Raw genomic sequence first — 16,066 nt, forward strand, 5'->3', positions numbered from 1 at the left:
ACTGTAATCACAGGAATCCTCTAAAAGCAGAGGAGGTAGAGAGATTCGAAGCACAAGGGTTTATGCACCGTTGCTGGCTTTGAAGATGGAGTGGGCCACAAGGCAAAGAGCCTTCCGAAACCAAGAATGAGCCCCAGCCACAGGGACATCTGCCCTAGAACTGCCTGGGATTCTGCCAACAACCTGAAGGAGCCTGGAGGCCTCCAGATCAGCATCCACATTCTGACTCGATTTTGATTTCATCTGACTTCACTGCTTTCATTTTGACTTCAGCCAGGTGAAACCCTAAGCAGAGAACACAGCTGAGTAATGCTGTGCCCAGACTTCTGACCCACAAGCACCGTGAGATAACAAACAGGTGTTGTTTTAAGCCACCAAGTCTGTGATAATTTGTTACGGCACCTATAGAAAACTGCCACAATATTCTGGAGGAAATGCTAGGCTAGGTAGGCATGTAGATAAATAAGTCTGGAGTTCAGTGGAGGAGTCAAGGGAAGAGATATGAATTTGAATGTCAAATGCATGGCACTTAAAAGCTGGGTAAGATGCCCCAAAGGTGAAAGTACAGAAAGAGATGAGGAAGGTTTAGAAATAGGGCAGGAGAAGTCACCAGGGAGACTGAGTGAGACAGCACAGAGGTGAGTTTCAAGAAAGAGGGAGAGCTCAACTGTGATAGAAGCTGCTGAAAGCCCGAGTAAGGTGAAGACAGGAAAGGAATCACTGGATTTGGCAATGGGGGATTGTTGGTGATTTTGACAAGCACTGGTTCGGTGGCATGACAGGGCAGAGGCCCAGTGAGGCAGGTGGAGAGAACAGGATATGCGAGAGAAAACAGGTGTGCAGATAACTCTTTCAAGAGGTTTTGCTTTCGGAGAGCAGAGAAATAGGACTTTAGCTAGTGGTGGGTGTGGAATTAAGGACAGGAGGAAAGATTCAACGAAGAACATAAGGTGTGCTTTTATGCTAATGGAAATGAGGCAGCAGAGGGGAGCAACTGACATATGTGGCAGTGAGCTGTACGATATAAGGTAGAAACAGTGGGTGCAGATAAGGACAGGCTCTGCATTCGGCGCTAAGAAGGAGTCCCCCCCCATGACATTTTCTCAATGAAGAATGAAGCAAAGATACCAGCTGAGAGTGGTTTAGGGAGAGAGGACAAGGTATGAATGGTCACTTTGGAGAGTGAAAGAATGAACATATTAGGGAAATTTAGCAGGACTGTCAGGCTGTTTAGAGTATCCTTCAGAGAACTGCAGTCAGTTTAAACTGAGGGTCATAATTCCAACTTCTTCTCTTGCCACGTTTAACGGCTTTGGTTGCAGAACAGGTGGACAGTTGGGTTTTAGCCAGAGTTTTATTAATGTGATTTCAAATGTTGTTAAAACATAACATTTTCCAAATGTCTTCTTTCTGCTATAGCCAAATATAGCTTACTCACTCTAAACCTGCTGTTAGAAGGATGACCTTAGAAGGCTAGCTCAGTATTTTTTTTTTTTTTGCGGTACGCGGGCCTCTCACCACCGCGGCCCCTCCCGTTGTGGAGCACAGGCTCCGGACGCGCAGGCCCAGCGGCCGTGGCCCACGGGCCCAGCTACTCCGCGGCATATGGGATCCTCCCAGACCGGGGCACGAACCCATGTCCCCTGCATTGGCAGGCAGACTCTCAACCACTGCGCCACCAGGGAAGCCCTCAGTATTCTTGATAAACAAAAATGTGCTCAGATGCTCCTTTGCATGTCCCTCTCTCAGGGGTGGGCAGAAAGGAAAAGACACTGCTCCACTACCTCACGGCACTACCATAATGCTGGCGATGCCATCTCGACACTGTTTTCTGTAATCACTGCATTCCATGCATGGTGAGCTTTGAAGTCTTTACCCCACAAGCTTTTTTTTTTTTTAAATCTCTATTTGAGGAGAACATGGCTCCCCTCCATGCATGGATACACACACACACATTCACACATTTAAATTACAGCTGTGTGCATGTATATATATGTGTGTGTATATATATATATATACAGCTGGTCTATTATTAACCGTTGCAGGTATCTTATCTTTTTATTTTTTTCTTATAATAGGATTTCAGTTCAACAAGCTTCAGGGAAAAAAAAAGTCAGGCTTAACTCAAATATAAATGTAAAAAAAAAAAATTAGAAAGAGCTTGACAGGGTCCTTCAGTGAATTATAATTATAAAGTTCTTCCTAATATCCAAAGGGAGTACCTAGGTACCTATTCTTTCCTTGTTGGCGTCCTGTAACTGCTTATGTAGCCAGTTATATTAGAAATCAACGGACATTTCTTAGAGACAAACCCCAGAAGATGGTAATATGTGAAGCCTCAAGAACAGGTTTTATCAAAATGAGCGTGAAAGGGAGTCAGGTGGGTGACCCACATAGCATCAATCTGTCTATATGAACCAAGGATAAAATTCCTAACAACCTAATTTCAAGTACCTTCCTGCCTATCCAAGAGGCATAACACGAGGAGATTAACATTTACAAAGTTATTTTGAGTGCTTTAAAGAAAATGGTTCTATTACTATATTACCATTATATAATATCCATTGTAACTTAAAATTAAATTGTACACCCCAATGACACCATGCTTCTCAAAATAAAGAAGTCTGTTTTAGCCACATTATTCATAAAATAATTCCTTTCATAATAGTTTCTCTTTCAGTTGTGCATAATTTTGCTTTACCTTTCCATCAGGTGCATGTTACTTATTCATGACCATCCTCTGTCTTTTAATGGTTCTCCTTTCTTTTTTAATCATGCACAGCTACACATTCATTCTCTGTGCTCTAATCTTATTGAAAAACACATTATTTGGGCTTCCCTGGTGGCACAGTGGTTAGGAATCTGCCTGCCAATGCAGTGGACATGGGCTCGAGCCCTGGTCCGGGAAGATCCCACGTGCTGTGGGGCAACTAAGCCCGTGAGCCACAATTACTGAGCCTGCGCTCTACAGCCCGCGAGCCACAACTACCGAAGCCCGCGTGCCTAGAGCCCGTGCTCCGCAACAAGAAAAGCCACCACAGTGAGAAGCCCACGCACCACAACGAAGAGTAGCTCCCGCTCGCCGCAACTAGAGAAAGCCCGCACGCAGCAACGAAGACCCAATGCAGCCAAAAATAAATAAATAAAACAAATTTATTTTTTAAAAAAACCACATTACTTGATCCTTAAGTGTCAATAATGATTCCCAATTCAGGGACAACCATGATAGGAGAGGGCAGAAGAGTGGACGACCCTTTCCATCAGGGCAGTTTTAAACCTTTTTCATGATAACATACACCGAGAGGTATATGTATTTGTTGGCACATAACTTACACAACTGTTGTAAGTTGAATTGTGTCCTCCGCAAAAAAAATGTTGAGGTCTTAAGCCCCAGTACCTGTGAATATGACCCTATTTGGAAATCAAGTCTTTGCAGATAATCCTGTTAAGATACAGTCACACTGGAGTGGAGCAGGCCCGTAATCCAGTATGACTGGTGTCCTTATAAGAAGAGACACACACACACAGGGAGGAGTACGCCACAAAGACACAACAGAGGGGAGAATGTCATGTGACACCAGAGATAGAAATTAAAGTGCTGCAAGCCAAGGGTCAGCAGCAAACCACCAGAAGCTAAGAAGCAAGTAAGGATCTTCCCTTGAAGACTTCAGAGGGAGCACAGGCCTGCTGGCACCTTGATTTCTGACTTCAAGCCTCCAGAACTGTGAAACAATAGATTTCTGTTGTTTTAAGCCGCCCAGCTTGTGGCTGTACTTTGTTACAGAAGCCCTAGGAAACTAGTAAAACAATGAAGCATAGCCAGTGAGATGCCTTTAGAGAGATCATCTTAAAACCATTCTAATTTATAAAAACAAGTGAAACCATGTGTTATTTTTATAATAATCAATTATTTGCAATACATGTTATAGCCAATTGGAATACATCAATAAATATTAATATCTTCATTGAGAACCACAGCAGTAGGTATAACAAAGGATGATGGGAATACTTTAATATTTTTGCTTTAGAAATCTAGAATTTAAAGGTATGCCACTGGCTTGAATTTCTAAATCTGACTTTCCTAACTCTTAGTTTTTGTTTGGATTAATATACTTCGATTGTCAAGTTCCTAAATCCAGCTCAAGAGTCATGCATACAGAGGAATATCTAAATACTCTTAAAGGTCTATAGTGGCTTTGTGGTTTATGTTATACATTGAGCTGACCCGGAGTTGTTCAATGGGCGTAATTCTCAGTGAACTCGAAAGACATGATCTGAGCAGCCTAAGAGCATTACTGATAGGCTACATGTTATTAGGTTGACATACTTAGTCCTGTCAATTTCTTAATTCAGGGAAAAGGGGAAGTTGAGAGAACACAGGGAATGGATTAACTCATGCATTTATTAATTCATTCCATAAATAGTTCTTGTGCCATGAGCAAGGCATTAGGGACACCATAGTGAACGAGATGCTCACGGAGCTCTTGGGTGTCACGGTAGGGGAGGGGGGGACACACAACACAACTAATAGTACAGTTAACAATTTAAGTGCAAGTGTGCCAAGTGCTACAAAGGTAGAGAACGTTACAGGAACAGAAACTGAGTACCTTCCTTGAGGAAGTGAAAGGAGAGTGAGCTCTAAAGCTCAAAAGACTGCAGTCATGTGTTCCAATGGGTGCAGCAAGAGCCTGTGGCAGAAGAAGCCTAACTTACTCAGGAAACAGTGAGAAGGTCCGTGTATCTGGAGAGCGGTGATGGGGGATGGGAATGGCGTGAAAGGCAGGATGGCAAGGTAGGTGGGGCCAGACCACCCAGGACCTCTAGGTCTGTCCTGCACATCCCTCCCACGCCCGCCAGGCTGCCAACCTGTTTCCGACCCCTCCATAGTGTGTAAATAGAGATGGTCTTACTTGATGTGGTGGACTCCAAAGTGACCCCCATGCTCCCCACTTCCTGCTGTTCATGCCTTAGTGTCATAATCTGTGCTGTGTAGTGAATTGTGTCTCCCTAAAAAAATATACTGAAGCCCTAAACCCCAATACCCATTAATGTAATCTTGTTTGAAATTAGGGTCTTTGCAGACATAATCAAGTCAAGATGATGTTATACTGAATTAGGGTAGACCCTAACCCAGTATGACTGGTGTCCCTACAGGAAGAGGGAAATGGGACACAGACCTAAACACACAAAGGAAGAAGACCATGTGACAATGGAAGCAGAGATTGCAGTGCTGCAGTTGCAAGCCAAGGAACACCAAGGACTGCTGGCAAAATATCAGAATCTAGGAAGAAGCATTCTCCTATGGGTTTCAGAGTGAACTTGGCTCTGCTGACAACTTGACATTGAACTTCTACCCCCAAACTGTGAGATAAGTTTCTATTGTTTTAAGTCATCTAGTTTGTATTATTTTGTTACAACAGCCTTAGGAAACTGATACAGATTGTGCTTGTGTGTAGGTGGGACCAATGATTTGCTTCTGAGCAACGAGATATGGCAAAGTGATGGCATGTCACCCCAATGTTTACATTATGTTATATAAGACTCTGTCTTGCTAGCAGACTCATTCTAGAGACCGTCTTCCACATGCCAGCTATGAAGACGCAAGTCGCTATGAGTCCTACAAGGAACAAGTCCACGCGGAACTGCAAGGAGTTGAATTCCACCAACAAACACATGAGCAGGGAAGTGGAGGCCTGAATCAGGCCTCCAGATGAGACCACAGCCTGACTGACATCTTGATTATAGCTTTGTGAGACCCTGTGCAGAGAACCCAGCTAAACTGTGCTTGGAATTCTGACCCACAGAAATCATGAGATAATGAATACATGTTGTTTTAAGCTGCTAACTTTTTAGTAATTTGTTAGATAGCATAGAAAACTAACATGCTTGAACAGTAGTATACCAAACTGTTAGTAGCAGTTTAGCCTTTGCATTCTCTCTGGGCATAGGAAATGTAGAAAGCTGACTCTTTTATGGATATTTTCAGGCACTCTTCTGAGGTTCCGAACACTGGGGACTCTCCTGCAGTTCCCCTGGTGTGAACACATGTATCTTCTCACATCAGGCATTTTCTTGCTACTCCTTCCTGGGGAATCCAGTGATCACTTCCTGGTTCCTGCTGCTACGGTCCCTCTGGCCAGGACCTACGCCAACGCCATGCCAGCACTCTCCCCCGTGAGGCCTACCTCTGGGCACCTATAAACACTCAAGGATCCTTTGGCCTAACCAACTCTGGGAGGGTTGGCCATTCCCAACATGGCAGCCCTCTCCTCAGCCCGTCCCTCTGCTTCAGCTTTGCTACACAGCAGTCCAAAGCCAACAGCTCCATGGGGTCCCTCCAACAACAGAACACTACATTAAGCTTGTCCAGAGTCCTAGTTCTCTCTAGGCTGGAGGTGAAGGAGTAGGGGTGGGTGACAGTCACTGCACGGCAACAGTACACTCCGAAGACTCTCTTTACCAATCTCTTCTCTACATTCTGTAAACGTTTTTATCTTCGATCTGGTTCAAGAGTCCAAGACTCACGGAATCAGCCTGAGCACCTCCTTTATAAATTCTGTGCGTGGGGTCTGTCTCACAATCACTTTCCTATCTATTGTTTTGGAAATCCCATCAGAATGGAGGCAGGAAAAGTGCCACTTTAACCACCTGTTTCTTTTAGTATTCCCAAGTCATAAAATAAGAGTAAAATTTAGTGTTAATGTTACAACTCATTTCTAGCTGACATTTAAAAGAATCAGTGATATTTACATTCTTAGACAATTGTTAACATGATGAACTCTATTTAAAATAATTACTCAACACTCTTGAACAAATTTATCTATGTTTTGCAAGCAGAAATTCAGAACAAGGCAGAAGCCAAGGAATCAAATATTCTCAAGTACGTAAAAGCTCTAATTATGGGTGGCCAAAGTGCCCTATTTAAAATACAAAGTTTATTCATTCATTTACTGAACAAATATTTACTGAGTACCTCTTAAGTGACAGACTGTTTTATTTAAACTTTTAAAATATTTAATTTTGACTTTATCCAGTTAGCTTAAAAAAAAAAGTATAAGAGAAAACTGCACATCAGGATAAGTCTTAGAAATGCATATAACTCCAGAATTACCTGAAAAGGCATTGCTGTAATATCTAGACAGGGTCTGCATGATGTCTTTTGAGTGCTGGGTCCACGGTGCTATCTTTCTGTAGGTTTTTACACGATGAACAAGTTGGGAACCACCATACTGAAGAGACAGGGTATCCCCATGATCTTCATAGAGTTCCTCAAATAACCTAAGCAAAACATACAAACACTAAAGAATTTCACCCAAAGTATTACACACGTATTCACTTAGCTGTGGACTCAAAACAAGTATTTTACTTTATGAATTCCTCTAAGGCTTTCTTTTCAAGTAGACTCTTCAACATCTTGAAGATATATGCACATACAAAATATATTATATTTTATAGTAATGGTCTAATAAGCAACGAAGTCAAAGAAAATGCTATATATATATATATATATATATATAAAAGCAGGGGCACCAAAAGCATAACCCATCAAAGCCAGACCAAGGTGGTTTTAACTCTATTAAAAGAATCCTAACTTTCTGCAGCCTGCCAAATCAATTTACCTCCCACGACAGAATTTTCTGTTCTCTCTGAATTGCCTTTGGGAAAAAGGACATGCTCTTGTCACAAACAAACCATATTCTTTCCTAGAAATACACGTTTGAAACTTATGTTTCTTCAAGTGCCTGTCAAAGACTTTTTAGTGCAGTGATATCTGAGGACCTGGCCATTTGTAAGCTCATCACTTTTTTTTTGACAGAGCCTTTATGACTATCTCAGAGGACCTATAACAGCGATCACTGCATTTTCAAGAAATGGTACTTCACACAATGTCATGGACCCAATGGCCAGTGAATAAACAGTATTCCTTACTGAAGAATCAATGTTTTATCTGTCTTATATGTTTAATTCAAAACATATGAAGGCTTATTACTTTTTTTCCTAATGCAGTCTGGATTTATTTCTTAAAAAACCCACTAGTTTGGATTTATCTAAAGTACATAATGTTTATTGATAATTAACACAAATAGGAAAATAAAAACCATGGTAACAATACACAAGGCTTTAACAGAAATATATATTACCAAATTAATTTGAATAATGTCTTTTAACAACATGGTTTTTGAGAAGCTGAAAGGAGAAACAGGTTCATAAAAGTCCTTCTTAATCAGGTTTGCTTTCTGTCATTACCAGCATTCAAAAGGCAGAAAATAAGGCTTACCTAACTGCATCTGTATCAAACTGTAGATTCGGTTTGTCAATTAAGCCCAAGGAATACAGCTGATAAGCCAGAGCACATTTCCCCACCATAAACTGTGCTGTGTTGGTGCGATCCAAACAGTCCACACAGTTGGTTCGAAGAACACCAGTCTAAAGAGAAACATCTTGAACTGTCATTCATTATTCAGTCACCAAAACTACCTCCATCCTACTTTAGATTTCTTTAAGCAATAGAAGATAGCTGCAGGCAGGGTATTATTCCTGAACAAATAATGAAGAACATTTTTTTCATTATAAAAGGTTATATTTGCTGTTCACTTAATACTGCTGCAACAGCATCATTGCACCCTCTAGTCTATATTTGAATTATTTTCTTTAGTTTAACAAGATAAAAATAGCTAACATTTTCCACATGTATCAATTAGTAAAATATGTGCTTTTTCCCCTGATCTATCTCCTTTACTGTACAAACTAAAATATTCAGTGGGTGAGGCCATTTCATTCTTAAAGCATAATTAATATATATACTGTTGTATTTGGTTCATTTTCCAAAGTTTTTCTAATTTATTCTTTTCACATTTCTGTTTATGGTTTTATTTCCAATAACAAAATTTATACTATATAGAAAAAATCTGTGGGCGATTATTATTTCAGGTACACATCCTTCGCAAGAGTTAAACACTAGCAGTAAGGCTTTTAAAACTCATTCTCAGGACTTCCCTGGTGGCGCAGTGGTTAAGAATCTGCCTGCCAGTGCAGGGGACACGGCTTCCAGCCCTGGTCCAGGAAGATCCCACATGCCGCGGAGCAACTAAGCCCGTGCACCACAATTACTGAGCCTGCGCTCTTAGAGCCTGCAAGCCACAACTACTGAAGCCCACATGCCACAACTACTGAAGCCCACATGCCTAGAGCCTGTGCTCCACAACAAGGGAAGCCACCGCAATGAGAAGCCCGTGCACCACAATGAAGCATAGCCCCTGCTCACCGCCGCTAGAAAAAACCAGCATGCAGCAACAAAGACCCAACGCAGCCAAAAATAAATAAACATATTTTTAAAAAACCCCTCATTCTCAAATGATTAATAATTTTGCATTCAATAAGCAGTATCTCTCTCCATGGTTGCTTTCAGAAAACATCATACACTGTGGATACAGATTCTATTCATTATTAATACAATGTCATCTATACCTGCAGGCGACCAGTGGAAATCACACATCCTCCTAGTTCATTCCACCTGTGTTTAAAAATACATGCTTTAATTAAAAATTTTTAATAACATAATCTATATTCATATTTGGTACTAGCTCTTTATTAAGAATCAAAGTAATAGGGCTGAATGCCCCTGAATAATCAGCTGATTCAGTTTACTTTCATTCTCTCAGGAAAGTGAATATGCAAGTCACAGAGATAGAATGCTATCCATGCTCTAAAGGGAGACCAGGAAAGGAGCATCTTAACCTGCTCCAGCTCTACACTCTTAGCATTTTGTCACCCATGTTCAACCAAAATCTCTCATGCTTTAATTTAAGCGCATTTCCTGTTTGGTCTCTACAGACATGACTAATAATTGCAGGGCAACTTTATAATAAAATCTTCCAAGCCTGATCCTTCTCGCCTCAATGTCAGGAGGCCCCACCTCCTCCAGCTTTTCTTCATGGGGCTTTGTTACAGTCCTTCGGTTGTTTTTACAGTCTTCCTTATTATTTTCTTTCCTACATACTTTCTCCACATGCTAATGAATGCCTGGGGAAATGTTCTTATTACATAAGTACTATATAATGATATTACTATTTTAATTATTTAAAATATTTTAATTATTTAAAACAAGGTGCAGTGAAGAAAATAACACAGCAGGCCTGACTGCTATCCTCAGAAAGGCCTGCTTACAAGGCTGGCCCTTGGCTGGAGTCTGGAACTTCAGTTCCCACCATTCCCAGAACAGACAAGAGTGGCTCAATGTGCCTAAGCCGTCTGTAGAAACAACATGGTTTGCTGAACATCCTTTCCTTCTGCCAGTCTGAAATTTTGGAAGCTGCCAGGCAGAGGCTGCCTATAGGACCACCTCCAATAAAAACCCTGGCACCAAGTCTTTCATCATCTCCCCTGGTTGGCAACATTTCACACACACATCACAAGTCGCTGGGAGAATCAGCGCTCTCTGTGTGCCTCTACAGGAGAGGACTCTGGAAGCATGCCCCTGATTTCCTCTGGACTTCATCCCATGTGCCTTTCCCCTTGGCTAATTTTGCTTTGTTGTGTTTGGTAGTAATAAATCACAGCCAAGAGAACAACGATATGCTGGGTCCTTTGAGTTCTCCTAGTGAATCACTGAGCCTGGGAGTGGTCCTGGGGACCCTGGTCACAGGTGCCCCGAAATTCAAACTATAACAAAAGGATTACTTGCAAAGATGTACACATTAGTAGTTGGTTGTTTTTTGTTTTTGCTGTGTGTGTGTGTGTGTGTGTGTGTGTGTGTGTGTGTGTGTACCATTATAGTTAACTTTACTAACTGAAAATAAAATACTGGAAATATATAATATTGGTCTCTTAAAAGATAAATAAAGCACATTTGCTTGATCTGAAGGTGCTCACAAAGTAGTAATGAGGAAAGACTTGTGAGCAACTAACTATAATACAATGATACATTTTCATTAAAATGTTAGTTTAAATACTAACGTATACACTGGTTTATTAGAAAATTTTTCCTGCTCCTATTTAATACTGAAGAATAGAATTCATTACAGAAAATTTTACTTTACAGAAATATTTTATGTAATGTTTATTCTAAGAAGCAAGAGATTCCATGGCTTCCATCTCAGGGTATATACCCGCAGAGGAAACTGCATGCCATCGTGAACGTTCATTCCACAGTCACATGGGCTGCGTGTCTTGTCTCCCCAAAGGAATAAAGTCATCCATCTTCCAAGGAGTCAAACTGCTCATATTTAGAATATTTTTTATCTGTAAGAGCAAAATTCTTGATTTCTTTTAGGTTTTAAAACACCATACATACTTTTCATCTGGCCGCAAAATGCTACAGTATGAATCAGGGCGGTTTACAAAGAAGCCTGTTTTCTTCACCACACTTTCTGCAATCACGTTCAGGCGATCCAGAACATTACACAGCTTGCTGAGGGCAAGGAGGAAGAATGAGAGAAGTGAGAACAGCCCACGTCTTAATACATATTTATTCTCACATCTAAAGCAAAGTCTACAGTAATGATACTCAGGGATTTAATTTTTAAAATCTCTGGTTTGTACTCAATAGGAACATTGTAAGAATTAATTTCTAGAATGCAATGTGTACTCAATAACTAGCAAGGTTTGGCACAAGGAGACATGAAGGGCCTGTAACTCGATAGCAACTATTGGCAAGCCTTAAACTCGGCACAAGACATTCCCCTGCAAGAGCTTTTCCCAAAGCCTTTCGCTCCCCAAGGGTGCAGTCAGTTAAATATGGATTCATGAAATGTGAAGAGAGCACAATGCACAGTGCCGTGGAAGGGGAAGAAAACACTGGAAAATAAATTACTACTAATGGCACCAACCTGCAACCAGGCTTATACTATGGGAAGGTGTGTGTGTGTGTGTGTGTGTGTGTGTGTGTGTGTGTGTGTGTGTGTGTGTGTGTGTGTGTGTGTGTGTGTGTGTATGTTTCTGTGTGCGCACATGTACATGTATCTAACTACATAAAATGATTCAGAAAAAAGTACAATGAGTCAAGTGCAAAACAATACAGTGACATTTAAAAATAACGGAGACCTCAATATGAACCTAATGTTTGTATGACCCCTAGTAAATGAATGCAAGTTCCTTGGATGAGATGAGTTTTGAATCAGATCTTGACAGAGAGGTGGGAAAGCAGCCAGTGGAGGGCAGGGGGAAACAACAGGAACAAAGGTTCCAGAATGGGACCTTGGCTGCTGCACTGGGGACAGAACATGAAGGTTAGCTTTTCAGGAACAGAACAGCCCCGGGAATAAAGAAGAAGTTATGCATTCTGGAACCAACCAGGTGATGGGGCTTTAACATTACACTAAGGGGTTTGGATTTACTATAAACAGTCAAGAGTTAGTACTGGTTCATCCATGCGTGAGATCATCTGAAAGTGGTGTCTGAGAAAGTGATTAAACAGGGAGAAAGAATGAAATAGAAAAAAGTGAAGCTAATGCCTTTAAGGAAAAGCAGCAGAGTAAAGATGTTCTGAGGTCACTAGATACTTCAAAGAGAATTTCTAAATGGTAAAAATGGTGGGCAAAAAGAATTTGGTCAACTAATTTAAGCCCTCAAATTATACACCAGCAGTTAAACAGCCCCTCAAGCCGGTTCACAAAGGAAATGAAAAAAGTAACATTCACTTTACCAGAGAGATCAGCTTCCTGCTACTTTACATCACAAGAAGAGGAAAATATAACCAGACGTATGAGCATCTGCTCACCTTTTGGTGTACTTGGCCATATCCCAAGGAATATAAATAATCGTGTGCTCGGGAGGCAAAAACTGGTTGAGGTAGGTCACAGCAGCTACGAGTTCTTCACTCAAAATTCTCTCATGCTTTCTTTTCTCTCGTTCCTTTACCAAAAATTAAACATTTTCAGTGTTCTAACTACCTTAAATCAGAGGAACAGACTTTTAACATAACTTTGCCACTAAGACAAAAAGCTGAAGTGCTAAATATACAAAAATGAAACCTACCTACTCAAATTAAAATAATGCAAAGAAATAAATGCATCACTGAATTACAGTCAACAGATAATGAGCATTAAAGACTCAAGGAGATCCGATTTCTTCCTCATAACCTCCTACAGTCCCAAGAAGCCCAGCTCACCCTACACAGGCCTGTCCTACACACTCCACACTCCACTTTGGCAAAGGAGAACTTCCCAAGGACCAGAAGAAAGGAACCTCCAACCCCAGCCAGCTAAGGACCAGAGAGAAATCAACTGGGCCTAGATGGCTAATCCCCAAACTGGCAGAGCGGAGAATGCTTTCGCAGCCTTCATAGGCTTTTTTTTTTTTTTTTTTTTTGGCTGTGTTGGGTCTTCGTTGCTGTGCACGGGCGTTCTCTAGTTGCGGCGAGCGGGGGCTACTCTTCACTGCGGTGCGTGGGCTTCCCATTGCGGTGGCTTCTCTTGTTGCGGAGCACGGGCTCTAGGCACGTGGGCTTCAGCAGTTGCAGCACATGGGCTCAGTAGTTGTGGCTCACGGGTTCTAGAGCGCAGGCTCAGTAATTGTGACACGGGCTTAGTTGCTCCACGGCATGTGGGATCTTCCCGGACCAGGGCTTGAACCTGTGTCTCCCGCACTGGCAAGCGGATTCTTAACCACTGGGCCACCAGGGAAATCCCGTTCATAGGCTTTTAAACTTGACTCTCATAAAATCCCCATGAGGTAGCCAAGGCAGCCATGTCTTCCCCTTTTACACTGTGGCTGGATGAACTGACGCTGAGAGGCGTTCATGGGACTAAACCTGACTGTCCACCTCCTTGCCTGCTGTAGCTCCTTAGATATCATACTGCCTCCCATTCAAGAGGAGCTGGTGCATAGTGTCCAGCTTTGTGGTTGGAGTGCTGGCTCTGCCTCTTACCAGCCACATGGCCTTGAGCAAGGTTCTCAACTTTCCTTGGCCTCCATTTCTTCGTCTGTAAAATGGGTAACAGAAGTATCTCACTTAAAGGATTAATGTGAGGTTTAACTGAGATGAAACATGATAGTTTCTTATCAGGGCATATGACACATGGTAAGGATTAATAAAAATTAACTTTATTGTTATCCTGATCAGGACTTCACATAGAAACAAACAAAAAACAATTAATTCAGCAATATGGATACAGCACTGAGGTACTATTGCTGGCATCAAAATAGGTCTACACTGTTTTCAGCCATGGTGATTACTTTTCAACTGTCATGAATTTAATTAGATAATCACTGAGGAAACAGAAAAGGGGTATCTATTTTGCACAGCTGTATGTATGGAGGAATTAGTTAAGAATTGATTAAGAACAGCATTAAATCAGTTTGGGATGAACAAATATTTAGCTTATTTTTACATCTGAGAAAATTAAATTGTATACCTGTAATTTTCTCAAAAGCACTTTAAGCCAGTTAGAGAAACAAAAAGTTTTTGAATTTCTTATATCAAATCTGACATTTAATGAGACAGAGAGATAAGGTTATTTCATCAACTTTCAATCATGTCTATGTAAAGAATCTGCTTTATGCATAGTCTGCCCACAGTGGATTAGCTAGTGGATTGTTTCATCGACCTTCTTTGGTCACAGACCCCTTTAACAACCAGATGAAAACTTCACATATGCAAGTGATTGTTTCAAAGGGTTCAGAGACACCCCCCCACAATGGCCGTCCATGGACCCCGGATTAAAGTCCTCTGATGTACAATGACATCAGATCCCTGGTTGGCTTCCTACTGATCCCCAGTAGAAGCAATGACAGTATAAGGATTGCTCCAAAATGTCTGACAAGCAGTGTCTCAAACCTCCACATGGTGGAGTGGAGGGAGGGCAGGAGATAGTGCACAACACAGGGCAAAAGAGAAATCAAGGAAAGTATTCCACTTTAGACACTTCATGCGGAGGCAGAATAAAGAGTGAATATCTGTTGATATCATGCTACACACACACGCACACATACACACATTCTTTGACAAGTTAATGAGGAGTTCTAAGTGAACTGAATAAACATCTTCTTTTATCCTATGAATAAGATAACTAATGACAAAAACATTTTTTTCTATTCTACAAAACAGCAACTTAATCTCCAAACAATTTTCTAGTTATTGCCAGGATTTTTATGGCAATGAAACAATAAACAAGGACAATTTTAAAATCCACTGACTGCCCTTTAAATATTAAGAAATAAATGTTCATTTGAGAAAGCTGGGCAGGAACACTTTACAACCACACGTATCTGATATTATATTTTGAACCTGCATATTTAATAGAGAAATACATTATTTCAAACATCATAAACTGAATTTCCACTTAACCATAGCTTTTAACCACACTATAAGGACTCTAAAATATGAAGAAAATGCACTAATTAAGGTCGATGTTTATGTTCTAGCGATAACCTTGTAATTTAGTGCTTCAGCAATAATTTATTTCTATACTAACAATCTCTTATGGCTTATAGCTTACTAGAAAAGTGTTCATGAGGGTTCTTGTTACTAGAGTTTTCCTTTTTGAATTTTTTGATTATATCTCTTATAGCTGCTGTTCAATATCAGGCTGAGGCTGTGGACCATCCACCTATTGCCGTATGTTATTCTGAGTTGATGGGGGAGAGATGTGAAAATGAAACTTCTGAACTGATGTGAACCAAAGTCTAAAAAATGATGTATTTAATACCTGAATGATTTATTTTACAAAGTCAATCCCTCATAGGATGCAATAATTTCATAAAGCAAAGAGCAACAAAGGAAGAAATAAAGCTTCCTGCCTCACTGTCCCCAGCCCCTCCTCCCCACTCCCCTCTTCCGGAGCCACACGCTCACAGGCACACACACACGCCCTGCTCCTCTGAACCCTCGCACTTGGTTCTACGGTCTTTTCCCCGCAACTGGATCTCAGTCTGTGCCCCCCTCCTGGGCGGCTCCCAGTACCTGTTCCTCCTCCACTCTAGCTAAGCCATCCTTCCCACCCTCACATCTCAGATCAAGTCATCACCACAGGTAACTCCTCTGCCTTCAACATTTCTTATCCAGAACCTCTTTTATTTTCAGATGGCTTGTTTTAAACACCCCACCTCACCAGGACCCCAGTCCACC

General features: G+C 41.2%; 1 protein-coding gene across 1 annotated transcript in view; it reads right to left on the reverse strand.

Annotated features, from left to right (window-relative positions):
• The window catches only part of FIG4 (FIG4 phosphoinositide 5-phosphatase), a 143,452-nt gene that overhangs the window by 74,055 nt on the left and 53,331 nt on the right, over nt 1-16,066 (reverse strand). Inside the window, exons 11-15 of the mRNA XM_067702364.1 lie at nt 12,719-12,852; nt 11,294-11,410; nt 9,469-9,514; nt 8,279-8,427; nt 7,112-7,278 (exon numbers count right to left, since the gene is read on the reverse strand). Coding sequence (XP_067558465.1) covers nt 7,112-7,278; nt 8,279-8,427; nt 9,469-9,514; nt 11,294-11,410; nt 12,719-12,852 — 613 coding nt within the window. The remainder of the gene's footprint in view (nt 1-7,111; nt 7,279-8,278; nt 8,428-9,468; nt 9,515-11,293; nt 11,411-12,718; nt 12,853-16,066) is intronic.

This window comes from Pseudorca crassidens, chromosome 13, assembly GCF_039906515.1.
Source record: "Pseudorca crassidens isolate mPseCra1 chromosome 13, mPseCra1.hap1, whole genome shotgun sequence".
NCBI lineage: Eukaryota > Metazoa > Chordata > Mammalia > Artiodactyla > Delphinidae > Pseudorca > Pseudorca crassidens.